The sequence below is a fragment of the Rhinoderma darwinii genome, chromosome 8 (assembly GCF_050947455.1).
Source record: "Rhinoderma darwinii isolate aRhiDar2 chromosome 8, aRhiDar2.hap1, whole genome shotgun sequence".
NCBI lineage: Eukaryota > Metazoa > Chordata > Amphibia > Anura > Rhinodermatidae > Rhinoderma > Rhinoderma darwinii.
Window position 1 is genome coordinate 76,336,515 of NC_134694.1, and position 26,559 is coordinate 76,363,073.

The 26,559-nt window shown below is 37.8% G+C and overlaps 1 protein-coding gene across 3 annotated transcripts in view; it reads left to right on the top strand.

Annotated features, from left to right (window-relative positions):
• GRIA3 (glutamate ionotropic receptor AMPA type subunit 3) overlaps window positions 1–26,559 on the top strand; it is a 251,178-nt gene that overhangs the window by 53,817 nt on the left and 170,802 nt on the right. For all 3 annotated transcript variants that reach the window (XM_075835771.1, XM_075835770.1, XM_075835769.1), the window contains exon 3: window positions 21,217–21,456. In XM_075835771.1, coding sequence (XP_075691886.1) covers window positions 21,217–21,456 — 240 coding nt within the window. The remainder of the gene's footprint in view (window positions 1–21,216; window positions 21,457–26,559) is intronic.

Consider the following 26,559-nt stretch of genomic DNA (forward strand, 5'->3'; position numbering starts at 1 on the left):
TGCCATAAATGTCTGATATGCAAATACCCCTTTAAAATGCTTAAAGAGGCTCTGTCACCACATTATAAGTGCCCTATATTCTACATAAGGAGATGGGCGCTATAATGTAGGTGACAGCAGTGCTTTTTATTTAAAAAAAACGATCTATTTTTACCACTTTAATGAAGAGTTTAGATTTATGCTAATTGCTTTCTTAATGCCCAAGTGGGCGTATTTTTACTTTAAACCAAGTGGGTGTTGTACAGAGGAGTGTATGACGCTCACCAATCAGCCTCATGCACTCCTCTCCATTCATTTACTCAGCGCATAGGGATCCTGCTAGATCCTTATGTGCTGTCTTATACTAACACATTAACAATACTGAAGTGTTTAGACAGTGAATAGACATTCCACGGGATGTCTATTCACAATCCCTGCACTTCGTTACTCTGTCTGTGGTAGTTACAGTAGAGGAAGCGTGATCTCGCGAGATCTCGCTGTAAATGGCAGGTTACAATGAGATCACGCTTCCTCTGCTGTAACTACCATAGAAACAGTAATGAAGTGCAAGGATTGCGAATAGACATCCCGTGGAATGTCTATTCACTGCCTAAACACTTCAGTATTGTTAATGTGTTAGGCTGGGTTCACACGTGGCGGAATTTCACTTAAATTCCGCTGCGGACACTCCGCAGCGTTAATCCGCAGCGGAGCCGTTTGTCCATTGACTTTCACTTTAATTTAGCAGTGTTCGTTTAGACGATGCGTAAAATTCCGCTGCGGAGCATAGGCTGCGGAGCGGAATTTGGTGTCCGCAGCATGCTCTGTCTGTTGCGGAGCAGTGGCAGACTCATGGCGGAATTTCTCCATTGACTTCAATGGAGATTCTAATTTCCGCAATGAAGTCCGCAGCTGTCATGCACATGTTATGTGTGCTGCGGATGCGTCTTGCTTTTTTAACTTGACATTTCTTCATTCTGGCTGGACCTATGTATTTCTAGGTCTACAGCCAGACTGAGGAAGTCAATGGGGCTCCCGTAATGACGGGAGCGTTGCTAGGAGACGTCTGTAAATAGTCACTGTCCAGGGTGCTGAAAGAGTTAAGCGATCGGCAGTAACTGTTTCTGCACCCGGGACAGTGACTACCGATCACAATATAGAGCAACCTGTCAAAAAAATAGAAGTTCATACTTACCGAGAACTCCCTGCTTCTGTCTCCAGTCCGGCCTCCCAGGATGACGTTTCAGTCTAAGTGACGGCTGCAGCCAATCACAGGCCAAGCACAGGCTGCAGCGGTCACATGGACTGGCGCGTCATCCAGGGAGGTCGGGCTGGATGCCGAAAGAGGGACGCGTCACCAAGACACCGGCCGGTAAGTATGAAATTCGTTTACTTTCACTAGGGAAAGTGCTGTCCCTACTCTCTATCCTGCACTGATAGGGAGAAGGGAAGCACTTTTCCCGCAGTCCGCAGCAGCTAGTCCGCATCAATTTTCTGCACATTTTGTGCAGATCCGCAGCAGAATCTGCAACGCAGATTCTGTGCGGCATTGATGCGGACAGTTGCGGAGGAAATCCGCCACGTGTGGTCATGCCCTTAGTATAAGACAGCACATAAGGATCTAGCAGGATCCCTATGCGCTGAGTAAATGAATGCAGAGGAGTGCATGACTCTGTACAACGCCCACTTGGTCTAAAGTAAAAATATGCACACTTGGGCATTAAGAAACTCATTAGCATAAATCTAAAATCGCTAATAAAGATGTAAAAATAGATTGTTTTTTAAAATAAAAAGCATTACTGTCACCTACATTATAGCGCCGATCTCCTTATGTAGGAGATAGAGCACTTATAATGTGGTGACAGAGCCTCTTTAAACAAGGACTGGGTGAAATGAAATTACTTTTGGGATTTTTATCATATCACTTTAAGGGTAATTTATCAAAATCAGAGATTCAGACAGTCGGAGTGATTCATTTGTTACTTTTAACATTAATATGTTAATATTATTATTATTATTATTATTATTATTATTATTGTTATTATTATTATTTTACTATTAGAGACCCACACTGTTTGTAAAAAAGCTTTTCTACTAGTTTTACCTATTCGCTAGTATGTAATCTAAAATAAAAGCATGTAGCTATGTGATTTCTACTCTCTCATAAGCGCTGAATTGTCAGAGTAACATACAGTTCTAATATTTAATGTATGCAAAAAATTATTTACATGTCATATTTTTCATGAAAAATGTCTTGAATCTCTAAAAGTAATTATAAACTATTTGCAAACCACTGTGCTTTGAAACTGGCTTTTGCCATGTAGAGGTGAAATTTTCCAAAAAATAAACACATCGAATAAAAATAAAGAAATTATGTGATTAGTGTTTTTTGTTTTGTTTTTTCATATTCCTGCTTGGCTCAAATTGTCAGCAAATGTAGTTGTGTTATATATTGTGTTTTATATTTTTTTCTAAATTATTTATTATACATGGATGGCAGACATTCTGCCAATCCTCTGACTTGAAAGTGGAACAGCCCTGGCAGCCAACAACAGATCAATGAGACACATAATCCATTAAGGTCAACACCCAGTTTCTGTGTAAAATTCATCATACGGAAAAGCTAACTCTGGATGTACAATATATTTCAGCATATTGATTATAGAAACATATATATATATATATATATATATATATATATATATATATATATATATATATATATATATATATATCTATATAGATATGTATATATCTATATAGATATATAGATATATATATATCTATATAGATATATCTATATCTATATATATCTATATATATCTATATATATATATATATATATATATATATATATATATATATATATATGGATTCTATTTTAATCGCACACACTTGCCGTTTTGCTGTAAATGTACTTTCTTTTTTTAATCCAGTTATTGCTTAAGCTTATAAGTGATTCCCTGATGTGCTGCTCCCTGGGTTACCATATGTGCTTCAGCAAGCTGCACTAGTTAAATCCGTAACCGTAAATGTTGAGTTTTTCAAAAGCACTTATTTGAGGGCGGGGGGGGGGTATACTCATCAAGCTGATATGTCTCCACTCCGCCACCACTGTTATACTTTGTCCTCCACCACTCCTTGTTTACAGACTTTTGTGAGGATATCTTGTCCACACCCCTGACCACGGCAGCCAATCACTGCCTGCCATTCATATATGTTTTCCAGAGTGAAACACCTTTTAGATGGTCATAGCATTAATTAATAGAACTAAAATCTGAACAATGTTATGATTGTTAATGAGGTTGTCTATTTTTGACAATCATTTTATATATGGGGGTCCCCAAAAATAAACTGATCATAGGTTTTCCCTCAATGATCAGCTGTAATCAGAGAGAAAATTCAGCAGCTAGTATTCAATTCCCCTGCAGCAACATCACAGGAGAAATTAAGCAGTACATGTTGCCCATTTAAATCAATAGGCTGCCTATGTTACACATGGATGTGCTGGTTCCTCCAGAGACAGTCCCTTATTTTACCTTCTTTTTGCTTTAATTGTAAGAATGAGAGACCCCTTATATTATTTCAAAATGCCCCAATGCGTTTTCTAAACTAGACAACCCCTTTAATGATAATTGGTATGTCTATGGTGCTAAAAGTGATTGGTTTCAATCAAATATTATGATCAAAGAATTTACTATTATCAGTGCAATGCAAAAATATGATAAAAATGATTTTCCATGTGAAATATCTATAGATAAAGGTAATGAACAAGCCAGCAGCATTTTTTTCTAATCCCACACAACCCCTTTAATAGTTCAAAAGTATACAGTTACGTAGTTCCAGGTAGGTTCCTGTTTTTTCTGACTCAGACAAGGAACATACCTGGCCACTTGGCATTTTATAATTATCAAAATTCGACTGCAACTTTATCAGTTTTACAATAAATAAAAAAATGGCAACAAATTCAGCATGTTAAAGGGGATTTCCCATTTTGGATATTTAGAATGGGTCACCCTGACTCCTGTCCTACTTCTCCCACTGTTGCTGTTCTCTGCCCACTGAATTGAGAGGTGGTCAGGTTTTCCGGAAACAGCCGAGCATTACAGAACTCCCACGCTATTTCCGTTTCTCCCATTTACTTCTATGGAGTTCTTTAAACAATGTAACAAAACACGTTTGTCTGTTTATGGAAAACCCTGCCGCAGCCAAGTGGCCTGAGCCCAGCAAGGGAGATGGTAGGATGGAGGTCAGGGGCTCCATTCTAGAGATACTGTAGATTGTAGATACGGGTCCCAGCTATCTGACATATATGACATATTCTGTGGATGTGACATAAATGTCCAACATGGGTATACCCCTTTAAAGAAGACCGCATGACACAGAGTACTTTTTGGGAGAACAATATTTATTGCCCTTTAATTGGCATCCAAGACTGAAAGTTCAGTTTAGATAAGGAATTGCATGAATTTGATGAGTCTCTCCTGCTATAGTTGGTGATAAATAATAAGGTTATAAATCCTCAATTTCATTCCCATCACTGATGTCTAAAACATAAATTGTTCGGGATACACTAATGCTTTCAGGTACTTGTTATTTTCTGCACAGGCAGTAATGAGAAGCAGGGCTGAGGTTTACAGTTTTGGTTATTGGTAATTGCTGTACTGCATGCAAAGAGAATAGGTATATTCTGAAGAAGAAAGGATCCCCTGCACTCAGTTGCTGTGTTAAGTTTTATGGAGATCAATATACATAATGTGTGGGATTTAAGAAAACATGAGTGCAATGATTTTGTTTTCATTGTGCAAAAATGATTTTCAAAACAGTTTACAATAAATGCTTTTCAAAAATGTTATGAAATTCCAGAATTTCAGGACAGGCAATGTCTGAATATTTTTAACAAAATGTGATGTTGACTAGTGAAAATTGTTGAAGAGTAACTCGTGCTGAACGTTTCCTTGTAGATAAATATTTAAGATCTTAGCTCTAGGGCTTTAAGTGCTCCAGTGCTGAGCTAGGATGGGCATAGGACTTAAAGGAATGCTCCAAACAAAACTGTTACGCTCTGTTATGCCTAGTGCAGGGCCTAAGGTAGAGGTGTATGAAACAGGGACTCAAGGACTACCCTAAAGAAAATCCCTGTGGCAGGCACCGTCCTCCTCAGACCCTGCACTAGACATAAAATAATGGTGGAGATTTTCTAATGCAATTTAATATTTAGATGGCATAAACTTAAATAGGGCAGTCAGTGATAAATTTGGCACATCTTTCTTTTCCTCATACCACCTCTTACTTTGGCTTACTTTACACCATTTTTTTTCTCCAAATTTCAGCCTAATTTTGATGTATGTTGGCATATTTAAAGACACAAACCTTCCCACGAAACCTCATCCTATTACCTCCATGTCACGCTCACTTGCCAAACGTGGCAAAACAGTGTCTAAAATAGTTAAAAATGCAGCGCACAGCATGTGCGGCAGAATTCTGGTTCCATTTGAACCAGAAATCTGGCACATTTAAAATAGTAAGTCTGCCCCACTGTACCAGTTTTTCCCAAGGTGTTTCTTTAAAAAGAAAATAAGGAAATATTGCTTTCTCTAAAATTTCAAAATAAGTATACATTTTACATGTAGATCATAGACTAAATAACAGCATGCAATGTCAATCAGCTGCTACTAAGGCCAGCAAGATATTGTCGTGTATTAAAAGAGGCATGGACTCGCGGGACAGGGATGTAATATTACCACTTTACAAAGCATTAGTGAGGCCTCATCTAGAATATGCAGTTCAGGTGTGCTCTCCAGTTTATAGATAAGATGCCCTGGAGTTGGAAAAAATACAAAGAAGAGAAACTAAATTAATAAAGGGCATGGAGAATCTAAGTTATGAGGAAAGATTAAAAGAAATAAACCTATTTAACCTGGAAAAGAGATGTCAAAGGGGGGACATAATTAACTTGTATAAGTATACGTATGAATGGACGGTAGAAAAAATATGGTGAAATCCTGTTCCATGTAAAAATCCCCTCAAAAAACAAGGGAGCACTCCCTCCGTCTGGAGAAAAAAGGATTCAACCTGCAGAGGCGACAAGCCTTCTATACTGTGAGAACTGTGAATCTATGGAATAGTCACCGAAGGAGCTGGTCACCGCAGGGACAGTAGATGGCTTTAAAAAAGGCTTAGATCATTTCCTAGAACAAAAAAATATAAGCTCTTATGTGAATGTACTGTATAGAATTCTTATTTGAATGTTGATCCATTCGGATTGCCACATGGGATCAGAAGGGAAATTTTTTTTTTTTTTTTAGGGAAGATTGGTTATTTACTCATTTATTTATTTATTTATTTAACCTTCCTCTGGATAGAAAGTTCTAAAGCTTCTCCCATCCCTTCCTTTGTACCTTGGTTAAACCTGATGGACATTTGACTTTTTTCAACCATACTAACTATGTAACTATGTAAATCCTTAATTTTTTGTCTGTGATGCAATAGCAAAATAAAACAAAAAAAAGTCATAGATATGCATAGGAAAAGCCCAAACAGAAGATTTACTTTTCTGTTTTCACACGACATTTTCCTTTAGCAGTACCTTATCCGGAGCCTCTGCAATCAATAGATTGATATGTGTAGGCATGATCCGTATGATACCTTCTTTTTTTCAATTCTTTTAGCTTATACAAAAGATTATATCACAAAAAGTTTCACAGTAATACCCCATGAGAGATTTAATTTAGAAATGATAGAAAAATACCTGTTTTATGGAGGAGGAAGAGACTGCTTTAAAATGAGAGCAGTTTCATGAAACATTACCCTGTTCTTGATGCTTCTCATTTCTTCCCTGAAATGAGGCAGATGATGTTCCCTTGTTACATTACTACCCACCCGCAGATGTTCTGGGATTGATCTGCTGAGAAGACACACACCACTGAATTGATATTAAAAGCAGTATTTTATCTTAATGTGTCTGTTATCGACAGATAGTAAAATGGACCTATTTCCAGTTCATTTGGATAAAATTTAGTTTTTATTGATCAGCAGGAAAAATGAATAAGTATATGTATGAAACTGTATGTACAGGAACATTTTCTACAAAACTTTTTTAAAGCAGATATCCCAGGGCCCCTGCCCTATCTGAAGGTAGCATATAATAGATAAGGTACCATTATATATTTTATTACAAACTGTGGAGTATAAGAATTTAACATTTTCATTTATATCCTGGCATAGTAAGGGACAGCCCCTTCCCCATAAACATATAAAGGGGAATCTGTCAATCATTTTACAGTTCACAGTAAATTCTGCTAATGTGTTCATATTAATATTCTGAGCTATAAACATATATCGCTTATTATCTTTATCATTCATTTTTGTTTTTCAAACAGACATTAAAAATTAGGGTTCACTGTGCTTGGTGGGGTTTATAGTGATCTGGGTAAACAACCCTAAACTTGTCAAGCCAAGGATATGGTAGACACAACACAGCATGGGTAGATTAGACCCACACCCACATACACATAGAACAGGGTTGGTTGGCAACCAACCATAAATTCACACAGTCCATAAAATAGGGGATTTTTGGCCAGTGTCCATGATAAAAATAGATGTGCCCGTGAGGTTCTTGGTCAATTTATTGTAATTATATTTCTCATCATTTTACAGTTCACAGTAAATGCTGCAGATATCTTTCTATAAGTATTCCGAGCTATAGATATGCTGTATATTACTTATTATCTTTATCATTAATTTTTGTTTTCCTATCAGACCGTAAAAATGTTGGTCGATATTTCACAGCTTGCAATAAGTATCAAAGGGATATTCTCAGGAAGACGGCTGTACTATGTCAGTAAAGAGAGTAGATGGGCTGGTGCAATATACCAGCCATTACAATAGGTTTTGTGCCGTCTCCATTTGGGACAGTTCACACGTTCAGGATTTGATGCGGATGAAATCTGCATCAAATCCGCATTTTAATCTGCATTTAGTGCGTATTTTTTATGGTGTGGATTTCATTGAGGATTTTAAACACCTCATTGATTTCTATGATTCAAATCTGCAATTAATATGCATTGAATCCGGTGGAGAATAGACATGCTGCAGATTTAACATTTCTATCCGCATCTATAAATCTGCAATGTAAAAATATGCTGGATGTGGTTTGGGATTGTAAAAACTCATCTACTTGCATTGTACAGTAACATGCGGATTTGCTCCTCGTATTCCGCAACGCAAATCCGCACCAAATCCTGAATGTTTGAACTGGCCCTTTAAGTGTAAAAGTTCAGTAAATGGACTTTTGTTCAGTTCACTGTGGCCTGGAGAGGAAACATGGGACATTTGATTTTCTTATCCGCAGGGGAAAGACAGAGATTTTGCTTCAATCCATACAGTAAAAAATTACCTATAAATATGAATGAAAATACAGGAAGGCAGAAATAAAAAAACAAATTACAGTAGCATTGACATTTTAATGTTTATGAATGTGGGGCCCAGATCATTGTGCATTTTCACAGGTCAGTGATTTTAAGCCTCTGTAATTATAAGAATTCAGAATACCCAGTCTGGCGCTCCTCTGATTTATTATTTTATCATAATAGGAAGGCAGTCAAGACTTTACATATGAATCTGCAATTTACATATACATACATATAATGGATCCAGGAAATTACATATAGATAGCTTGCCTAGTGAAATCATATTCTGTCATGTATAATAGCATTGAATTTTACTACTAATAGCAAAGTGCAAGGGTAAAAAAAGGTAATAAACTAAGGTGTGAAACACAAATAAAACATGTGATATATAAGGGTAAATGGTATCATCCAACCTGCATGGTCACAATATTCGGGCGCTGCTGTAGTAAAATGCGTCATTCAAAATTTATCTCAAGGGTTGGACATTTTTTACATCCTACTGTACCATGATCTTTTATGTCGTCCAAACCCAGGGGCCTAACTTAAACATCTGACATGATTTTGTGCAATAAATTGGCTTCATTGAGCAACACACTGACAACGCCATACGTAACCTATTGCTGTTCAGCAGTTCAAATCATGTTAGAATTTATGATTAATGTTTTATCACCTTTGGTCTCCTTCAGAGTCACTGCCCCTAGAAAGTGCTACATAGTCCATTGTATAAAGAACACTTTTTTGCCAATATTAACATATACAAGGACATCTGAAAGGTGATATTCATATTTCATATTGGCTGAAGTAGGGTTTCATTTTTATGGTGAGAGAAATATATAGGTGACTGCAAGACCTCTCTGCACCATTTATCTCGGGGAGGACAATTGCACTGGGGTGGCTGAAATCTTTGCTTTCCCAGATGAGAAACAAGGAGAGGTGAACTGTTCAGGTCTTTGGTCAGTTTTAGACCAAAATGACTCAGAAATAGCTTAAAGGGGTTTTACACAGGACGATTATCGGGCAGACGAGAATTAATATAACACTTGTTGCCGATAATTGTTCTGTGTAAACGGGGGAACGATCAGCAGATGAACGCTCGATCATCTGCTGGTTGTATCGTTTTAAAAAAGTCAAATATTATCGTTGTCGACAGCACATCTCCTTGTGTAAACAGTGAGACGCGCTGCCGACATGATAATAATGTATGGGACGAGCGATGGGAGTAACGACTGCTCGTCCCCATCCATAGCTCCTTGTGACAGGAGCAAGCGAGCGCCGATCAACGATGTCTCGTTGATCGTCGCTCGCTGCAGCGGCCGAGTGTTGGCTGGTGTAAAAGGGCCTCTAAGGGGAATCTGTCACTTTGAAAATGCAGACCAATCTATTTTTTTTTCGTATTATATTTTTTTTAGTTTTAGTATGTTTTATTATTATTTTTATTTTATTTTGACTAACCCCAGAGGGTTAATAATGTGACACTGTAACGATCAGGGCTGTGATGGGTTTAGTTACACCCACAGCTCTGTCACATAACAGTGCCACTATCTATATTTTATGCACAGCACTCAAAAAACACGTGGGCATTCATTAATGAACCCCTTTAGGGTCAATGCACACGATGCATATTACGTGTGGTTTTGTCGCGCGTATTTGCGTACGGCAAAACCACAGTGTAATACAGTACCAGCAAAATTCCAGGAAATCTCAAGTACGCGCTGCGGTATTTTCCCGCACTGGGCATTTTAAAATCGGCAGCATGTCAATTTATCTTGCGTTCCTGCTTGCGAATTCTATCTGCCTAGTGCAGGGGAAAATCATACCAAAACACGCAGCATGAAAACGCCATGATTAACGCATCAAAACACAAAAACTGCACTTAAAAGTGCATCAAAAAACGCACCTTAAGGTGCGTTTTTTTCCTGCGAATTTCTTGCGATTTTCTGCGGTATGGTTGCGTATTTTCTGCAGCAAAATACGCAACGTGTGCATGTAGCCTAAGGGCTTGTCCACACGTAACGAAATTGCTGCAGAGAATTTCTGTAGCAGGTCTGTTGAAAGTAGCAAACTTTCCGCTGCAGGAAAAAACGCACCATTTCCTGCATGTGTTTACTGTAGAAAACGGGGTGTATTTTGCTATTTTTCTAAATGCTGGGAGATGGTGATATCTAATCAGAAAAACACAGCAATTCTGTCCATTTTCCGCAGCAGTTATTCACATGCTGCAGTCCGAAAAATACAGACCGCAGGTCAATTTCTGCTCAGAAATGTTATGCAGCGTGTGGATGAGATTTGTTAAATCTCACCCACTTTGCTGCTACTGGATTCTGCTGCCTATTTTCTGTTCGCAATTCCGGACGGAAAATACTCAGCAATTCCGCTACGTGTGGACAGGCCCTTAAGGTGTTAAATATATAATAATAAATGTACTGAAGCAGCTTCATATGTTAGGTGAAGTCAAGCTAAACACTCCTAATTTAAATTTTTCACCTGGATATTTTCTATTTTCTCGTTTTCAATGCAGCAAACTCTGATTTCGACACTAGCACACATTATGAACCATTTTTACTTTACTTTTACATTATGCTTGAGGCACCTTCTAAAGTAGAGATTACAACATAAGCAGTAAATAGCTATAATATGCCATTTCTGCTTTTGATATACACTTATATCATTTCACCCGGAAAAAAAATTCAGAAACAATCATGGAAATAGAAGAATAATATAAGAGCTTTCACAGCAGCAAGCCACAATGACTGCAGGAAAAGCAATTGAGAAGATGTGGCAAAAGCAGGAGAAATTGAAGAGATAAGTGAATCAATAGATTAATGGGGGACGCCCCACTGAGAGTTACAACATCAATTCTCCTTGCTTAGTATGCCCATAACCACTTATCAAAAACAGCACGAAGGCGGAAGCTGATTTAAATTTACAATTGCTTTACTTGTGACTATTTATTTTAAAGATGGAAAATATTAATTATATTTCCATCATTTATTAATCACGTCAATAGAATAGTAATTCCGGGAATGTAAATAGTGGTTCTCCACCATTACTGTGTCATGATATGTAATCAATCTTACAACATTACATAAAGGACTGTATATTGTAAAACACTTAATACATATAAGAAACATATACTATAAAGCAATTCAGCAAACAACTCAGTGCTACAGGATAAATGCAAACTTCAAACTAGATAAGAGGATGAAGATGTGTAGCATGAAGCTGTTAGGCCCAGTGCAAAAGCTTTACTTTAGCCCACCATGAATTGGCAACAACTCCACATTTTTACTGTATGTGATTAGACAATATGAAATCAAGTATTTATGGTATGGTGCACTAATGCATAGTAATAAACACTCTCATACTACCCACATAAAGTACTGCAGTTTATGTGTAGCATTGAGGAGATAGCAAATGGCGAAAATAAGGGCCTAGTTGTTACTAGAATCCAGTAGAGCTGCTTCATAGAGAGAGTGTGTCCTGGGCATACTATCATATGGTCTATATGGAACAAGAATTGACGTGATAGGGGAAGGGGTATTGTGACTGTAGTTAAGTGGAAGACCTTAGCCCAGTTTCTAAGCTTTTTAGAATAGCTGGATTTTCAACTTATGTTTGATGGTTTGCAGAGGGCTGGGTGCCATGTATAAGGGAATTTCAGAGAAGAGGAGAAAAACAAAAGAGCGCTAATAAGAAAAGGTAAAAGCAAGGCTGTCAGGGCGCTGACTGTGGCGTTACTGGTTAGTGTAGTACAAGACTTGGAAATAGATTGTACTCTTTGATGTACAGCTACGCGTTTCAGCTCCAGACTAGTGCCTTCATTTGGCTAGTAAAATTGTTTATCGATGTAAAGATACGAGTTTCGGCACTGGACTAGTGCCTTCATCTGGCTAGTATAATAGTCAAGAACATTGATTGATTTGGAAACTTACCGGTCTCTTGGATCATGGGTTACATGACTTAAAAGAAAGCCTGTTGACTATTATTTTTTTCTGCAGGCATTATCATAATTGAGAATACCACTGTCTACAAACATCCAGTTAACATGTGACCAGACTTATAGAAAAGAGTCAACTTAATAGTTCAATGATAGTGCAAATTATATTCACTTTTATTTGCTTGTGTGACATTGTAACGGGAATCATTAGGGTGTTTATGGAAAAAAAGAATGATAAGAACTTTATGCTAAGTTCTTCAATTGAAATTTATATTCAGAGCAATAAAAGACCATGTTATTAATGCTAATTTAGCCTTTTTCATACCAACTCTAATAGAAATAAATCATTTTTTATTCTTTACTGCCATCTATCATTTATCAAAAATAAAACTTTACAAAATTCAGGAACTCCGAGCTATTTATCTATACAATGAAATTTTTACCTGGACCCTGTATATACAGTAAGTTTTATAGAATATTAATAGGGTTGCAGGTTTAGAAACCAAAGAAGAGCTTAGATAATTTGTTATTTTATCTCCCTTTAAAGAAAAAAAACAAAAAAGATTTATTTGCCCTTTAAATGGGACAATAAAATCCAATTGGCATCCTGTGGCGTGTTCAGAGTAGATAATAAGTCATTCATTAGTATTAAAGGAAAAGGTTTAAGTAGTGTTTGTGATTGGAATTTGCCTTCCTAAATCAGGAAGTTGCTGGGATGCTACAGATTCATGAAATCTATTCCTAATATCTGCAGTAATTACTGATAACACTTAAGCCAACATACTTATAATTAAGATGTCGTCCAATACAATTATTCTCACATCCTGCTGATCATAGATTCTACATTATCTGTAAATGACATGAGTCACTTACTCTATGAATTCCTAATCCGATGTTCTGATTTTCAAAAGGGTTAAGCAAAAACAAGCTATACAAAACTGTCTATCCAGTAAGTTTAAAAAATTTTCAACAAACTTTTCTTTTTATTAGACATAGCATTTCCATCCATCTTCCTACTGAAGGAAAGCTGACTCGCAAAAGCTACACATAAAGACTAGATTCCTGTTAGTATATTCTGATAATTTCACAATCTAATACTTAAAGCAGATCTGTCAGCTGAATATGCTGATCTAGGTAAGAGCAACCTATTAAAGGGACAGGTCCATACTCTTATTAGTCAAAACGGCTCAAAGAATATACTGTTACATAGTTATTGTCTGGTGTATTCATGAGGAAGGCTCTCCCCCAACCTCCTCACAGTAATTGAAGGGCTGCTGTGTATGCAGGTACACAGGAGCCATCTGAGAATCCCCGCAAGGGGCGACAGGAGGTGGTGAGGTGGTGTAGCGGTGTAGCTCTCCCCTCATGAATACACTAGACTCTCATACCTATGAGTCTGGTTTATTCTTTGATCACGCCTATTAGCTAAACTGCACAATAATTTTTTGCACTGTTTTGGCTAAAAGGATGACAGACCTGTTCTTGTAATATGTTGCTTTTATCTAGGGCAACATATTAAAAAATACTGTTAGGGCATGGCCCCACAAGGCGGTTTTCCTCCGCAGCTGTCCGCATCAATGCCGCACAGAATCTGCGTTGCAGATTCTGCGGCGGATCTGCCCAAAATGTGCAGTAAATTGATGCGGACTAGCTGCTGCGTACTGCGGTAAAAGTGCTTCCCTTCTCTCTATCAGTGCAGGATAGAGAGAAGGGACAGCACTTTCCCTAGTGAAAGTAAAAGAATTTCATACTTACCGGCCGTTGTCTTGGTGACGCGTCCCTCTTTCGGCATCCAGCCCAACCTCCCCGGATGACACGGCAGTCCATGTGACCGCTGCAGCCGTCACTTAGACTGAAACGTCATCCTGGGAAGCCGGACTGGAGACAGAAGCAGGGAGTTCTCAGTAAGTATGAACTTCTATTTTTTTGACAGGTTGCTGTATATTGGGATCGGTAGTCACTGTCCAGGGTGCAGAAACAGTTACTGCCGATCGCTTAACTCTTTCAGCACCCTGGACAGTGACTATTTACTTACGTCTCCTAGCAACGCTCCCGTAATTACGGGAGCCCCATTGACTTCCTCAGTCTGGCTGTAGACCTAGAAATACATAGGTCCAGCCAGAATTAAGAAATGTCATGTCAAAAAAGCAAGACGCATCCACAGCACACATAACATGTGCATGACATCTGCGGACTTCATTGCGGAATTTAGAATCTCCATTGAAGTCAATGGAGAACTTCCGCAATGAGTCTGCAACCAGTCCGCCACTGGTCCGCAACATCTATTGTATGCTGCGGACACCAAATTCCGCACCGCAGCCTATGCTCCGCAGCGGAATTTTCAGCCACGTCTAAACGAAGCCTACTAAAAAGAAGTGGAAGGCAATGGAGAAACGGCTCCGCTGCGGATTAACGCTGCGGAGTGTCCGCAGCAGAATTTAAGAGCAATTCCGCCACGTGGGGCTTTGCCCTTAGGCTCCCTGCAGAGGTAGACAATTTTTTTATCGATTCTCCTTTCGGATATGTGGATTTCTGCATGTAAATCAGAGCATGCTGCGGATTTTCAAATATGCAGCATACTTATTCTGTTCTGAATGTTCAGCATCTTCATTTCAATGTAGACGGGGTGAAAGCCGCAGCAAAATCTGCATGTTACACATGCAGATTTTGCTGCGGAAATGCTGCAAATACACTGGAGAAAATCTGCACTGCGTGTAGGTACGGTAAGACTCGAAACACAGTTTTGAGTTTTTGGTGCAGATTTTGGTGTAAATCTTAATGCAGCATTTTTAGCCAACATCAGAAGTGGATTTAGGAGAAATATAAGTTTCTATTTTATATTTCTCATTCCCTCTAAATCCACTTCTTGCTTTGGTCCAAAAAACTGCAACAAAATATGCAACAAAAACTTGATGTGTGTTTTTTCAGCCTCTAGCTACAATACACATTAAAAAAATGTCAATGTGAAAATCTCATTTAATTCCTGTTGCTTGTATAACACCAACTTATTCTGCATCGCTGTACAGAAATAGTCCTCATTCACATCAGTCCATGTCCCCAATGGGGCTCACATTCTAAGTTACCTATCTCAGGTACACATAAGAATCAATTAACCTTGAGTACTGACACAAATACAGGGAGAACCCAGGACCTCAGTGCTGCTACTCACTGTATATATGGGGGCATTCCACTTTAAGGGTCCTTTAACACAGCCCGATATAAGTTGTAAAAACAACCGCTGATCAACAAGACAGCTCGTTGATCATCGCTTGTTTCCTCCTTTCACAAGGAGCAATGATTAGTTATGTATGGGGATGATTGATTGTTAGTACGATCGTTCGTACCATAGAGTACATTTCTATCATGTCGGCAGCACATCTCCCTGTATACACAGGGAGATGTACTGCCGACTACCGACCATTTTGTTGGCCGCATAAACGAGCTGATCAGCTGATATTCGAGCATTTGCACAGGGCAATGATCGGGACTGAGCGTTCAGATGAACAATCGTTTGCCCGATCATTGGCCCGGGTCTTATGGTAGATATTTGGGGAAAAAATTATTGGACATGTTAGATTTAAACATATATTAACTTTTGTTCTTTTAGAGATAAGCAGTTGTCTAATTTCGACATGGAATAAACATGCATAGGTATATGGCCAACTTTACTCCCTGTGATAAGTAGATGTTCATCCTTAAGGGTATGTGCACACAGACTAATTACGTCCGTAATTGACGGACGTATTTCGGCCGCAAGTACCGGACCGAACACAGTGCAGGGAGCCGGGCTCCTAGCATCATACTTATGTACGATGCTAGGAGTCCCTGCCTCGCTGCAGGACAACTGTCCCGTACTGTAATCATGTTTTCAGTACGGGACAGTTGTCCTGCAGCAAGGCAGCGACTCCTAGCATCGTACATAACTATGATGCTAGGAGCCCGGCTCCCTGCACTGTGTTCGGTCCGGTACTTGCGGCCAAAATACGTCCGTCAATTACGGACGTAATTAGTGTGTGTGCATATACCCTTAAGACGAAATATAAAACTCAGCTCTCTACTCACTGAAATATCTCAACAAGGAGATGAACAACCGGAGCAAGTAAAAAAGAGGTGAAATCCTCAACACCACAAAAAACAGAGACAACTTGATATTTTTTTACCGCTCAGACGGTTGTGGATGTAAAGTCTGAAGTGTCCATCAAGGGTTTGACCTTCCCCCAGCTAGCATGCAGAAAGAACGATCCAAATTTCCACTGGTGTGTGTATCTCGCTGGTACTTGTGGTTCTACATAGAAATGAAACTGCAGAAATGCAACTGCTTGCTGTGTATATCCTCGTAATTGATGTTCTAAATCTCCAACAAGGGAGAAAAAGGAGATAGTGCACTACCTTTTGAAAACTACAAATTCCACGAGTTTATTCCATACTTACAAAAACAGATCTAGATAAAAGCATAAGATAAGCTCTTGTAACATGCCAAATAATGCATTATTGGGTTGCATCTTATGCTTTTTTCTATATCTGTTTTTGTAAGTATGGAATAAACTGTGGAATTTGTAGTTTCCAAAAGGTAGTGCACTATCTCCTTTTTCTCCCTTGTTGGAGATTTAGAACATCAAGTACGAGGATATACACAGCAAGCAGTTGCATTTCTGCTGTTTAATTTCTGTGTGGAACCACAAGTACCAGCGAGATACACACACTAGTGGAAATTTGGATCGTTCTTTCTGCATGCTAGCTAAGGGAAGGTCAAACCCTTGATGGACGCTTCAGACTTTACATTAATAACCGTCTGAGCGGTAAAAAAAACTATCAATTCATCCTTAAAGAGTCTCTGTCACCAGTTTATAAGTTCCCTACCTCCTACATAATCTGATCGGCGCTGTAATATAGATAACAACAGTGTTTTTTATTTTGAAAAACTATCATTTTTGAGGAAGTTATGAACAATTTTAGATTTATGCTAATTAGTTCTTAATGACCAAGTGGGTGTTTTTTTACTTTTTACCAAGTGGCAGGTGTAAAGAGAAGTGTATGACGCTGACCAGTCAGCGTCATACACTTCTCTTCATTCCAGCCCAGCTTTTGTCACTGCACAGCGTGATCTCGCGAGATCACGCTGTGACCGGACTTCCTCCCAAAGGTCCTTCACCAGAGCGATGGAAGAGTCAGACATCGCCTCCAGCCGTGCCAGGATGTTTATCTGAATCTGCAGCGGCTGGAGGCGATGTCTGTTCAGTCTTCCATGGCTCAGATGAAGAACCTGTGGGAGGAAGTCCCGTCACAGCGTGATCTCGCGAGATCACACTGTTAAGTGAATCAAGCTGAACATGAATGAAGAGAAGTGTATGACGCCTATCAGATTAGGTAGGAGATAGGGCACTTATAAACTGGTGACAGAGCCTCTTTAAGTCACCAACCTCAATAGATAGTAACAAGGACAACAAAATTATGTTATTAAGTGGTAATATCAACCAGCCAAAACAGCTTTCTGCCAGAAATGATGTCATGTTTATGGCCAGCTAAAGTTTCACTTTTATCACAGCCTAATTGCTAGGATTCATTTACATAAATATAGTGTATACTTACCAACTTGTGTGTTTGATAAAGTCTAACTATTATAGATCAAAAATTGCAGAAGTCTGAAATTTGGCCTCTAATACACCCATCTATATAACGGATTCAAGGTAATTTTGGAAAAAAACAAACAAATATTGTTAATTTGATGCATCACAAAAAGAAAACACAACTGGAATTAGAAGACTAAACTTGAGGGTTGACAACATAATATAACTCAATATGAATAGAATACTGTTTGGATAGCCGTACAAGTGTAAACAGTACAGTTTATCTTATTATTTTATATAGACTATGATAATAATATGCTTAATGGAGTTAATAATAATTATACGTTAGGAAATTTTATAAATATGTAATGGTTTTTTTTGCCACAAAATAAGTCATTAGTCATAATAATAGTAGCAGTAGAAGTAGTAGTAATAACACATTAATGCTTTGGGATGTGCAGTAAATATTTTTTCCATGTTCTGGTCTGATTAACCATAAATGATTATCACCTATTGAGAGATCTCCAGGCAAATCCTGGTAAAAGAGAAATTATTCATTTCTGTATGCGTCTGTGTGTATGTTTCTGAAGTCTTTGTGGAATCCTTAAGGGAATATTTTGGAGCATGCTTCCTGCAAGCCTATTTGATAGCCATCAGTCTTTGTTTTCAAGAACCACAGCAATATATGCCTAAAGCCTTTTGTAACTATTGTTCCATATGCTTAGTGTATTTTCCCAAGAAAGAACTGCTGTCTGAAATATATAACAAATGATCAAAAGGGATACTCTTATTCTTTCCAAATTTTTATGTTATCTTAACACAAAAGTTTCCAAAGAAGTAGTTTTATAAAATATAACTTTCAAGATATTTATGCTGTTGCTCTCCCTTATCACATTTATGGATAAAGATAATAATAAATTCATCAACTTACTATCAGACAACTACAAATATGTTGTGTGTATTGTGTCATGAGCCTAGTCATTATGTGTAATAATTAAAGTCTTAATTTGGAAGAAAAAATACAGCAAGTCACTATTATTGATTTTGGGAGATATTATTTTGTAAAATTAAAATATAAAGAAATGTAATTTAATTGTAAAATAATGTAATTAGATATCAGTGTAGTATAAAAATAGGGCTCAGTTTAGACCTCACTTTTTAATAATTTTCATAGTATATGCCAGGAAATGCTTCTAGCGACTATGCTTATCAATATAGAAAACAGAACAGCTGTGTAGGAGGCTTAAGGAATAGCCGAACTCTGCTACAAAGGTGAGGTTATGGAAGAATGTTTCATGTCACAGGTCCACCATGGCAAGACTGAGCACATCAGTAAGAGACAAGGTAAATATAATGCATCAGCAAGGTTTCTCCCAGGCAAAGATTTAAAAACAGACTGGGGTTTCAAGATGTGCTGTCTGTTCAAGCTCTTTCGAAGAAGCGCAAAGAAACGGGCAACGTTGGGGACCGTAGACGCAGTGATCGTCCAAGGAAACTTAGTGCAGTAGATCAAAGACACATCATGCTTACTTCCCTTCAAAATAGGAAGATGTCCAGCAGTGCCATCAGCTCAGAACTGGTAGAAACCAGTAGAACCAAGGTACACCCATCTACTGCTTGGTGAAGTCTGGTCAGCAGTGGTCTTCATGGAAAAACTGCTGTGGACAAATTTTTTAATATGTGGCTGTAACAGAAGGCAGTTTGTTCGCCAAAGGGATGGAGAGCAGTACAATAATGAGTGCCTGCAGCCAACAGTGTAGCATTGTAGAAGTTTCTTGCAAGTTTGGGGCTGCATTTCAGCAAAAAGAGTTGGGGATTTGATCAGGATTAATGGTGTCCTCAATGTTGAGAAATACAGGCAGATACTTATCCATCATGCAATACCATCAGGGAGGCGTCAGATTGGCTCCAAATTTATTCTGCAGCAGGACAACAACCCCAAACATACAGCCAATGTCATTAAGAACTATCTTCAACGTAAAGAAAAACAAGGAGCCCTGGAAGTGATGATATGGCCCCAATAGAGCCCTGATCTCAACATCATCGAGTCTGTCTGCTATTACATGAAGAGACAGAAGGATTTGAGGGAACCTACATCCACAGAAGATTTGTGGTTAGTTCCCCAAAATGTTTGGAACAACTACCCTGCCGTGTTCCCTCAAAAACTGAGTGCGAGTGTACCTAATAGAAATTATGCTGTGTTGACATTGTCACAAAGCTATTTACAGTGTACGTTTCACATTGGTAATGATGACATTGTTAGGCTGTATTAACAGGATTTGATCTTACCATTCTTTACTTTAATTAAAGCAGAATTTCTAACATTTACAACTATTGCATAACTGGTCTTGAACGACCTTGAGACCAAAGAGAGATGTTTTAGATGTTCTATAACAACTCTAGTTTATACATGGTCATTGCCCATGTCAATATGGAGTATACTCAGTCTGTTCTTGCTTGTAACAAAGAGGTCAGAAACCTAAGTTAATCCTCCTTATTCTATGAGTAAGATATCTGTTGTTGGCCTAAAGAGAAACTTATATAAAAAATAAACTGAAATCATCCCAGAGATAAGAAAAAATTAAGCTTGTGAGCTAAAATGTACATGTGAAAGTGATAGAGTACCCACATAACCGTATAATCTAGATAACGCTGAAAATGATTGCTCCTCCCCATACATTACTGATCATAGTTTCTTTCAAAATGAGTAAAGGAGTGTCAATCTACGATCTGTCTCATTGATCAGCGCTCATTTTCACGGCTTATATCGGCCCGTGTAATAGGACCTTTAGACAACTCCAACTGCACCAGATTTACTAAGAGGTTTATGTCTTTTAATAAATTAGGTACAGTTTTTGTCAACTACCCTCTTCAATATTATTGGCACAAAATACGCCATTGTTAATAAATGTGGTCTAGAATCCTAATGTCTGATTGTCAGTGGGACCATTAGGGCCCGTATTATTGCCTAGAATTATGGGGTTTTGACTTCTCACAGTGGACCTGTGTTGGAGTATTGCAGGGGACTCCCACGAATTAGATAAATCCTAGAGATGTGCTATCAATTCTAATAATTACAAATCCTCTTTATATTTATTCAACTCAATATATTCTAATTTATGATGTCAAGGATAAAGAAAAAAGAATGAAAAGGAATGATAATTATGTCAAAGAAGGACAAAGCAGTCATTTAGCACAATGAATTGTGTGGTATCAGGATTTATTGCTTAAATAATTTGAATACATTTTTACCAAAATCATTTGAATATTACATTGTCGATGATTTTCATTATACGCTCTATTTACCATGTTTTTTTCTCAGTTTGTTCACAGTTCTCCCGTGGCGTCTATGCCATCTTTGGGTTCTATGACCAAATGTCTATGAACACTCTTACATCATTTTGTGGAGCCCTTCACACTTCATTCATCACGCCAAGCTTTCCAACAGACGCAGATGTACAGTTTGTAATCCAGATGCGACCAGCACTTAAGGGAGCCATTCTAAATATTCTCAATGACTACGAATGGCAAAGATTTGTTTACCTATACGATACTGAAAGAGGTAAGGAACCCATTCAAATATTCTTACAACCATACATGGGATGTTTTATCTTAAGCCTAACTAGTATGTTATATAAATAAGCAAACCATGAAGACTTGAATATATACATTTCAATAGGTATTCTTTAAATTGTATATTTGTGCAACAATGCCCATATTTCTAAATTCAATTCTTATTATTTTATGATGTATGGTTTATTAGGGAACATTTGGTATGTGGTACAAAAAAAAATTTTTTTTCTAGAATACCAAAATGCTGAAGTTGAAAGCATCTTATATAGTTCAAACATTAAAACAGAGGTGAAATGTGCAGCATTTCACCTCTATAGTGACAATTACTACAGAAATCAAAGGAAAGATAAGCCCGGCATCCCGGCAGCATATCATCATATGTACTAGTTTCCTATTACCACCTGTGGGACATCCAACTATCACCAACAGCACCAAAAGGATACAGCTTACTACAATTTTGGCAGACAGTTATCCATCACAGCAACAGATTATCCCCATAATAACTAAAGATGTTTCTTTCGATCAAAAACGATATTATTAAGGGTCCCTGGATTTTTTTTGTTACACATAAGTTAGTGTAGCTTGTGGTGTATATTTAGACATGTTGCTGTATTAATTCAGCTTTGTTGTCTCTACACTAATATAGAAGAGGAATGTTTAAAGAACAATTCCTTAATATACACCTATAAATGTAATAAGTCCCTTCAAAAATGGAAACATCTTAATAATGGTGAAGGTCATTCTGCTGACAAATTCACGATACAACGAAGGAATGTGCATTCCTGTAGCCCAGCAGTTTATTTATTGGACTGCTCTGGATTGCAGAGAGGACAATCCAGATAATAAGAATACATTTTGGCATTGCTCTTTATGCACCTACTCTGCAGCCAGTTTATCAGTGATGCCTGCAATGAAACTGTGTAGAAATATTACAAGGTCATTGAATCCTGGAACTGTGTAATGACTCTTAAAGCAGATTTGGATTAATCTATCCAGGCAAAGCCTTAGAATGCAGTTGAGTCATTATTTTTCAGAAAAACACAGATAAACAATATGCAACTTGAATTTCAAACCCATCTCAGGATAACCCCCTTGGATTCCCATCCAATGTCTATTCATACCATGGACCATTCAACAACAGAAATTCCTGATGATTGCCCCATACTTTATACAGCTTAGCAACATCCCGACTTTTCAGACCTGAAATTGACAGTGAAGAAAAGTTATTTTTATATGTTGCTTTTTTGCATATAAACTGTCCACTTTACTATTCCACATTTTTTATCCTGACTTTGTAATGGACAGAAATTGATGACAATTTCAGGGATTCTAGGGTTTTGGTCATGGAAAAACATCTTACATCAATCTGGTGTCTGGTCTCAAGCTGGTTCTCGTTGATGACGCTTAAATTTGCTTATTCTCCAATATTCTTCTTAAACAAAACTGAATCATACGTCTTCAGTCTGGATCTTTTACTGGTGACTTACAGCAATCCAGTGTCTGACAAATATCAATCCACGAATATAAGGCTCAATGAACTCCTAACCCTTTTACAGGGATTCCTAAGAGTCTGTGGGGCCAACCAGAGTCCCAAGATGTCCTACTTGAGGCTTTTCCTGTAGAATCTATTGTTTGAGCAATGCCCGTTGTTGTCCATCTGTTGTTGTTAGCATAGTAGAGCGTTGGTTAATCAACTGGTTATGAAGTTACTGTAAAAGATAGAATAATGCTCAACTATGCGCACAACAATAGATGGACAACTATGGGCATCTTGGGACTCTGGTTGGCCACACAGACTCTTAGGAATCCATGTAAAAGGGTTAGGAGGGCATTGAGCCTTATATTCGTGGAGTGATATTTGTAAGACAATGGATTGCTGTCTTCACTTTATAGCATCCAATGTTCTGTCTTTTCTTCCCATGAACCTACTTTCTTTCTCTTCGGGACTTCGACTTATAATAAAAGACAACTTAGCTGCTTAAACCTGCACATGCTGCACCCACATATCGTCTTGAGAATGTTCAACTAAATTAAATACTGTCACCATGTCTACAAATCATATAATATCATAATTTATTCTGCAGCTATTTTACAAATACAAACCTGATCTCTTAGTTCATTTTTTATAACTATATATATATATATATAGATCTATATCTATCTATCTATCTATCTATCTATCTATCTATCTATCTATCTATATATATATATATATATATATATATAAAAAAAAAAAAATATATATATATATAAATATATATATATACAGGGTGGGCCATTTATATGGATACACCTAAATAAAATGGGAATGGTTGGAGATATTAACTTCCTGTTTGTGGCACATTAGTATATGGGAGGGGGGAAACTTTTCAAGCTGGGTGTTGACCATGGCGGCCATTTTGAAGTCGGCCATTTTGTAGCCAACTTTAGTTTTTTCAATGGGAAGAGGGTCATGTGACACATCAAACTTATCGAGAATTTCACAAGAAAAACAATGGTGTGCTTGGTTTTAACGTTACTTTATTCTTTCATGAGTTATTTACAAGTTTCTGACCACTTATAAAATGTGTTCAAAGTGCTGCCCATTGTGTTGGATTGTCAATGCAACCCTCTTCTCCTACTCTTCACACACTGATAGCAACACCGCAGAAGAAATGCTAGCACAGGCTTCCAGTATCCGTAGTTTCAGTTGCTGCACATCTCGTATCTTCACAGCATAGACAATTGCCTTCAGATGACCCCAAAGATAAAAGTCTAAGGGGGTCAGATCGGGAGACCTAGGGGGCCATTCAACTGGCCCACGACGACCAATCCACTTTCCAGGAAACTGTTCATCCAGGAATGCGACATGTCAATGGCTGTAAACAAAGAGATGCTTGTAAATAAATCATGAAAGAATAAAGTAACGTTAAAACCAAGCACACCATTGTTTTTCTTGTGAAATTCTCGATAAGTTTGATGTGTCACATGACCCTCTTCCCATTGAAAAAACTAAAGTTGGATACAAAATGACCGACTTAAAAATGGGCGCCATGGTCAACACCCAGCTTGAAAAGTTTCCCCCCTCCCATATACTAATGTGCAACAAACAGGAAGTTAATATCACCAACCATTCCCATTTTATTTAGGTGTATCCATATAAATGGCCCACCCTGTATATATATATATATATATATATATATATATATATATATATATAGATCTATATAGATCTGAAACAAATCTGTATCTTCTACAGATCTGAAAGATAACAAACACACATAAGTGATCTATTTTATGTTAATAATGCTATTTCTTTAAAAGGTACCTGCTGATATAGAAACTCTCAGTTTTCCATTTCAGCATTTGTATGCTGAGCACTATTTCTCTATTTCTGCTGCTTTGTAAGATATCATTTACATAAACATCATGCAGCAATCAAACTTGTGCCACAAAATGTTTGTTTTCTTAGAAAAGAATGGACGCATAATGAATGCAGGCGTATTAAGTGTTTCCCAATGAATCAACCGCGGTTTTTTTCTTGACTTGGTTTCATTGCATTGTTTCAGCCATGTGTAAGCAGTGAATGCACCTTGATAGATTCAGCTAAGATGATCCATGTGTACAAATGGTAGGAAAAAGACCATCAATTGTAATTATCTCTTATTTGAATTGGATATAACATCAATGCATTCCTAATGAATAATCGAGTATTCAAGGATAAATATATATTTTTTTTAATCTGTGATAGGACTGGAAGGCTTAAGATGTTTTGAAGTATTTCTTAAATACACTCACATATGTTATAATCCTGGTTTTTATCATGTCCTATACTCACTGGTATATAATTGGATACTTATTTTATCCACTTATTCTTCATAATTCAGTTATTCTACAAAATGTTTACAAGAACCATTTGACACCAGTTTATTATTTCAGTACAAGCTCCTGTATTTTTTTAATCTTAAAAACATAATTGATCCTGAGATTTTCAACTACAGATGTAGCCATTTCACAGCAGTCAGTAGTCATTTACAGACTATACACTGTAATAAAATGAAGCTAGTGTTCTGTAATGGGAAGTGGTAGCAGAAGGTGCAACATTTTGTATTTCATTCAAGCTTCTCTGGTCCTTAACTTGGGCATTATATTTCATTATTATGTAATGAGTTCAATGTGAAAGGGGTATTTCCAAAATCAACAATTATCACCTATCCACAGGATAGCGAGAATGGGGGCTCCCAAACCTTTCATTCCTGTTCGGTGCACCTTCCACATTGAGGAGAAGTGGTGGCAGAGCATGAGGCCGCTGCTCCATTCAGTGTCTATGGGACTGACGGAGACAGCATAGCGATGTACTCCACTGTTTCCGTCATTACCATAGACTTCGAATGAAGTGGAAGCTCGTCTGCTCGACCGTCCCAATATTCAATGTCCTTCTAAATGCGGTCAAGCAGTAAGGGGGCACAGGGGATTTGGGAACCCCATTTTCGCAGCCAGTAATGGTCCCCGCGGTGGGACTCTCGCCATTCAGACAAAAATCACAATTATCTCAGAAAATTTAGTGATAATTGTCGATTCTGGTACAACCCCTTTAAGCGACGTTTATACACTGGAAATAGGATTCTTAAAACTCTCATTTTAAGCAACTGAATGTGTAATTTACACATCCATTCTGAAAATGCTTAAAGGGAAATTCTAGTAGACAGATGAAATGAAACCCACAACCTCTTAATCTAGTCAGTCTTCTATTACCCCAAATATACATCTAACTTGCTTTTAGAAGAGAATAGTCCAAATTCTCTCTGCCAACTTGCTGGTACATACGACTGTCTGCAGTTAGCAGCTGTGGGGTCTTCATGTCTCATGTTACCTTGCCCAGATATCAGATAGGGTGGGTTGGTGAGACCCCACCCCACAGAAGTTATAGTTCTAAAGATAATTCCAAATTTTAAGCAGGATGCTGATCAGTCCCAGATACAGGTCTAAGGCACAAGAAAAAAATATGTAAAGGGCTGCAGACTTTGCCTATGCAGCCGCATGCGTGTACAAGGCAGTGTGCAGATACCAGCCTACTGAACAAAAACGGCAGAAATGATTGGTGGGAAATAGC